The 6,295-nt window shown below is 43.9% G+C and overlaps 1 protein-coding gene across 1 annotated transcript; it reads left to right on the forward strand.

Moving 5' to 3' along the window:
- LOC102705468 (UTP:RNA uridylyltransferase 1-like) lies at window positions 1–6,295 on the forward strand. Its single transcript, XM_015841452.2, has 6 exons — window positions 1–1,427; window positions 2,379–2,747; window positions 4,120–4,343; window positions 4,433–4,490; window positions 5,197–5,393; window positions 5,674–6,295. Exons 1-6 carry the CDS (start codon window positions 45–47, stop codon window positions 5,897–5,899), a joined length of 2,457 nt encoding a protein of 818 aa, XP_015696938.2. The 5' UTR covers window positions 1–44; the 3' UTR covers window positions 5,900–6,295.

Consider the following 6,295-nt stretch of genomic DNA (forward strand, 5'->3'; position numbering starts at 1 on the left):
AACCGGACGCGAGCGCACCAACCCCTCCTCCTTCCCCTCCCCCGATGGCAAGCGCCTCCTCAGGCGGCGACGGCGGCGGGCCCCACCCGTCAGCCTCCCCGTCCGCGGCGGCCGGCAATCCGTCGTCGTCGTCGTCTGCGGCTGCTGCGGCGTCGCTCGATGGTGGCCTCCTCCTCCGCCTCCTCCAAAACCCTCCTCCGCAGCCGCGGCACCAAACCCCCGCCGCGGCTGGTGGCCCGCAGCCGTTTTTCGTCGACCCCGCCGTCGCCGCCGTGGGGCCGCTGTTCCCCTCCGCCGCGCCGCAGCTGCAGCAGGGAGGGGGCTTCGCGTGGCCCTCCCCATCTAATCTGCAGCAGCAGCCACAGCTCCGGTTTCCCGATCCCCGCCTGGCGCAGCCGCTGGATCCCTACGCGGCGCTCGGATTTGGCGTCTCCGGTGGCGCCGGGAGCAGGGCGGAGAAGCCCAGGTCAGGGGCGCCGCCTCCCGGGTTCGCCAAGGCATTGCATCCGGCGGCTTCCTCCCGTGAGGTGCCGAATCCGTTTGGTCAAATGCAGAACAGGGAGCAGAGAAGGGAGCCGATCCACCAACATCCGAGGGGTTTCGGTACGACGCTGGAGAAGGAGCCGCCGGTCGTGCGGTCGTCTGTGGGTGTTCATGAATCATTAGGTAGCGTGGTCCCTGGAGTGCAGCATACAATGCGAATCACAAGTGGCCGTGATGCGGCTTCTGGAACAATGTTCAGGGAGCAGCAGCAGCAGCAGGATCACTTCTTGTCAAGGACGCCGCCTGATCACTTCTCGTCAAGGACACCGCCTGATGGGAATGGCCTTGGGCCGTTTGGTAGGATAACTCGTGGTGAGCAGCATATGCATTCAACTAGAGGTAGTAGGATACACCATGGAGAGCAGCATGTGGCTACAGTCACTAGTGGCCCGTTGCCGCACAGAGGTCAGCGGCAGCAGGATCACAGCTTGTCAAACATGCCACAGAGAGAGCAGAGGTGGCAGGGGCATAGAGATGAGAAGGGCTATGCCTCTTCAAAGCCATCCAATGCAAATGTGCATGGTATGTCCAGCACGATGTCAATGGAAAAAGAACGACAACACTCACCAATGCCCACCGGTTCAGTAACTGTGGATGTAAGCGAGGATAGAGGCAAGACGGTGGCAGAAGCGAACGGATTCGAGGATGGTGTTATTGGGCAAGTAGGCTTTGAGCAACTAGCTGATGGAGCAGCGGCTGTGGAGGCAAGGAAGTTTAAAGTATCATATAAGAAGAATGAATTTAGGTCTACCGGACAGGATCAGGATGAAGGCGATGGCAACATGGATGATGATGCTACAATTGATCAGCTGATGGAGACTGTGGTGATCGATGATAATGGTGAGACCAAGAGCATGGTGCAGATAAATGGTTCACGGAGTAAGGTAAGTTTGATGTACCTTGTAGTGTAATACAGTATAAAGTTCTATATACAACGTAGTGGCTGCTCCTTTTTGTCTTGTTAATATCTGAATGAAACAAATGTCTTTGTTTCTTCCTCCCACGCCTATTTTATAGCATGCATTTGATCGAACTTCCGACAAAGATCACCAGGATTCTTTATTTGACCTGTATTGTGAGTATTCAATTTAATATAATTTCTAAAATAATAAATAATGAAATTAATATGCTTTCTGTTGAGGCAAATAAAGTCTTGCTATTCTCAAGTGTGCTCGCTCCTTGAATTTATCCAAGTTAATGTCACAACGGAACCTTTTGTTGGCATGCTAGTTAATCTTGAACTCAAGCTAAACCATATTTATTCATTCAAGTCTATATGGAATTTTCGGGGTATGCTTCAATCTTATTTTAGTTTGCCCTTGAGTCTAAGCGAGCATGTACTGCCAATTCCTGTAAGTTGAGTCAAGGTTGGACATTTAATTATAAGTCGAATCCAAGCAGTGAAATCAAACTATAGTTCTGAGCTCAAGCGTAGTCTGACTACAGTCATACTCATAAATTTTATAAATTCAACCTAAAGCTGTGCATAACAAGGCTTTCCTGAGTTTAGCGTGTTTCTGTGCCTCAGATACAATTGATTTGTATCTTTATGTCAGTAACAGCAGATCGCGTTGAAGTTATTGTAATTTATTGTTTCGGAGTGCTTGGGTGTAAACTGTAATACTGTATGCAGAACAATCAAAGAATAAATATGGCCTGGCAGTTATAGCAAGTGCGCACTAAAATATCTGTATATTTTCCCCAGTTTCATTGTTATGAACACCTGGCAGTCGCCGCTCATACTTAAGCAAATGATTTCACAATTTTGAGACAATCCTTACACATATGTTAGATTTAATCATGTAACTTACTCATCCCTTTTTTTCACCTTGCAGAACTTCAGATCAGACTCTAGAGGGCATAATGTATCAAGCCAAAGTGTAAGATATGACAGGAGAAACAGGCCATGCCGGTATGACATAGATCTGTTTACACCTCGTTTTATGTCAATTTTTGAATCTTTGGTGCCCTCAGACGAAGAAATTTCAAAGCAGAAGCAATTGCTGACAACTCTGAGCAGACTAATAAACAAGGAATGGCCTAATTCAAAACTTTACGTCTATGGATCATGCGCTAATTCATTTGGTTTCTCAAATAGTGATATTGATCTTTGTCTATCTATTGACAACACGGAAATGAGCAAGGTTGACATTATTTTGAAACTGGCAGATATTCTCCATGCTGGTAATCTCCAGAATATCCAGGTGAACTTTAGTCTCCTTTCATGTGTGTTATGAGTTATGATATGCTAGATCTTTTTAGTTGAATAATAACTTGAGATATGACATATCTTTTAAACAAGGGATAATTGATCATACACCACCAATCTGATTGCCACTGTACAACCATAGGATTTTCCACTTTGTAGCCTAGTTGATGATTTGGCCCCGTTAGACAATATAGCTCCATTTTGGACTGTTTTAGATTTATCTTTCTATTTGATTATTTGGCTGCCTGGACCATTTTTTTCTTCCATTTTTGCCCCTTCATCCTCTCTTCCCCATTCGCATCATCTTGCGGCAAGATTGACAGGGTTGAATTCAGAGCGGTCCTCAGCTGTTGTTACTGCTGGGCTTTGGGGGTGTAGCCATAGGTCTTTGGTGCTGTGTTTGTGCACAGGCGGCGTAGGTAGGTGGCATGCGGTGGGGCACCCCCATGTCCTCGTAAAAGCTGCTGCTTCAGTCTGGGCAGGCACCAATGGAATCTTCATGTGGTGTGGCACACACAAAGCAGTCACAGCTTGCAGCAGCAGAGGAGGGCAGAACGGGCAGCTTGATGATGGTGGCAGCATTGGTGGGTGGGTGGCGAGAAGTCAGATCATGGGCTGACCAATCTTCTGTGCCGTTGCTCCACATCCTCTAGTCCCTCAACACCTGCTCATTGATCCATCCCAGCTACAGAGAAATGGAAGGAGATGAAGAGAAGAGGTATGGAAGAAGAATAAAAGGGGACAATAAATGCAATTTAGGTCAAAGTGGCAGTGAGTTTACATATCACCCACATCGAATCTCTACTATCTAAAAGTGCAGTTGTTCTCTCCCCTCCCCCACATGCCTCCCCCCATGCCACGTGCAGCACACCCATCCAGAGAAAACCAAGCGGTTGTTTGAAAAAATAACTCACTGTCCCTGAAATACTCAAGTGGTAAAACTGTTGGACTGCTTCCTACTCGATCCCAAACCTCAGCCCATTCCCAATCTTAAGGGCCCATAAATCAGCCACTGCCTATCTGAACCCAATATCCTGTTGCAAAGAACAGGCACCTTACTAGTAAGTAGCAAAAAGAAAATCCAGTTTGCTCCAGAGTAGCATATCGTTGATGGCCTATCTAATTGGTGGCATATTATCAATTATCCCCCAAAACAATGTGCTGATGTGGCCTTCAATATCATTCTAAAGCATTTATCATGTAGTCTATCAAGAGTTCATTGTTAATAACTTAAAAGTTGGTGTTTTTCATTTGGATGAAACAATGATATAAATTAAAATGTTTTCATTTGAGATATGTCCCAATATGGTTGGGGTTTGAACAAATCATATGTACTAAATAAATTTCTGGCCAATTAATGATTGCAGGCATTAACTCGAGCAAGGGTCCCAATAGTGAAGCTTATGGATCCAAATACGGGGCTTTCTTGTGACATTTGTGTCAATAACCTTTTAGCAGTTGTTAACACAAAACTTCTAAGAGATTATTCACAAATTGATAAAAGGGTACGACCATTAGCATTCCTTGTGAAGCATTGGGCTAAATCTCGGTGTGTAAATGAAACTTACCAAGGAACACTTTCTAGTTATGCGTAAGTTTCATGTAGAACTCATTAAATGTTTGTATGCCCTTATACTTCTCATTATCATGATCTGAATTTGGTTTTTTCTTCACATTCAGCTATGTGATAATGTGCATCCACTTCCTACAATCGCAGAGAATACTCCCATGCCTACAGGTATCTGGATTAATTATAGTCCAACTTTGTACAATTACATTTTCCCCACATACTAGTTTTGTCATTATTTACATCTATGAAATACTAGCGGGGACTCTAGCGGTCACGGTGTATATTGCTACCTCCATATATTTGGTACTTGTCAGCAAGAAATATGGAGCAATAAACATATGCTGCATTTTGCATTAATATTTGCTATGAACGATATCAAAGTAGAAAATACATACATTTCGCAGTAAAAATTATTGATGGGGCTTCCTAGGCATGCCTTGTTCATCTTCCTCCCCATCCTCATTCTATCAAAAATAGGGTCAGATACATGGTTTCAAGATGATGTGGCAGCCACCTCAATACCGCCCTGCATAACCAATCTCGGCACAGTACTTACATGATTTTAGTAGTTGGGGGACAGATTCTATTTTGGATTGGAGTTGAGATACCATACATGGACCTTTTCCTATGCTGTGTTACCTGTATGTTCTGCATTCAAAGAGTTGCTGGATTACCTTTTTTCCCGCGAGGGTGTTGCTAGATTATTGATCTTAAGGATATTTTGATTTCTGTTGGTTTAAATTTGTTTAATCGTTTTGTCTTGTATGTAAAAATACGAACAGCTGACACATCTTTGTACTATGTTGCTGCATATTATTTACTGTTTTATTACCATAATATTATTTTGTTTGCCACTAACTCAATGGTATGGCAGGGCATGGAGCCAACCTATTATGCAACTGTCGATAATAATGTTTATGCCTTCTTTGACCAAGTGGACAAACTAAGTGGCTTTGGCGCTCAACGCAAAGACACTGTATCAAGGTTACTTTGGGCCTTCTTTCATTACTGGGCATACAAGCATAATTACACAAAAGATGTAATATCAATTCGGACTGGAAGAACCATTAGGTATGCTTAGCCCACATGTTAAACAAGCCTGTTCACTACTACAAAATACTCACTGGTTCTGGTTAGAATGGTTCATGTTGTGTGAAACGGCAAGTATGCAGTGACATTTAGTATAGTAGTTTAAACTGAGGTTTCTGTTATCAAGTCCCAACTAACGAGTTTCATGTTATGAACAACCGAACTTGTAAGCTAAGTAGCTTTAAATTTTTTGTTTGTTGTATATACTGGAAGATGAAGTTACGTAATGATTGATTTCCTTATCATTTTGATCTTCTTTCAGTAAGAATATGAAGGATTGGACCAGACGGGTTGGAAACGACAGGCATCTCATCTGCATAGAGGACCCCTTTGAGACCTCTCATGATCTTGGTCGTGTGGTTGACAGTAGATCAATCTGGACACTTCGAGAGGAATTCGAGCGAGCAGCCGAAATAATGCAATATGATCCGATCCCCAATGTCACACTTTTTGAGCCTCATGTGCCCTCTCTTCGGGGTACAAACTAGAGCCAAGAGAATTTTGAGCACCAGTGAGGCTGAAACATGACATCACAAAAATCATCGTCATGCTCTGCTGTGTCACTAGCCCTGTAGTTCCAAAGGAAATTTGTGAGAGCTTATTGACATACACCATATGTGCATAGCTTAGCTGTACCATGTATATCTTAAGTTGTAAAGTAACTAGGGGCCTAAGCAGTACGCGATGGTATGTTTATGCTTAGCGGTAAGTGGGGAGTGCCAGCAATATTTTATCACCAGACTAATAGTGCTATAAATTCATTTAGAAAGGGGATGTCTGAAACTATCCTTCTATGATAGTTGAGTGCAGTAGTTTTCCAATAGTCATAGAATAATAAAACTGCGTTAAGCCGTCAACTTTCGCAGGTCTCATTTTTTGGGCTT

Source organism: Oryza brachyantha, chromosome 10 (genome assembly GCF_000231095.2).
Source record: "Oryza brachyantha chromosome 10, ObraRS2, whole genome shotgun sequence".
Lineage (NCBI taxonomy): Eukaryota > Viridiplantae > Streptophyta > Magnoliopsida > Poales > Poaceae > Oryza > Oryza brachyantha.

Excerpts from the sequence above, each read along its gene's own strand:
- LOC102705468 (XM_015841452.2), top strand. The coding sequence starts at position 45 with ATGGCAAGCGCCTCCTCAGGCGGCGACGGCGGCGGGCCCCACCCGTCA. Across the intron at positions 4,344-4,432 it reads GGAACACTTTCTAGTTATGC|CTATGTGATAATGTGCATCC; the intron begins GTAAGTTTCATG and ends CTTCACATTCAG. Across the intron at positions 5,394-5,673 it reads CGGACTGGAAGAACCATTAG|TAAGAATATGAAGGATTGGA; the intron begins GTATGCTTAGCC and ends ATCTTCTTTCAG.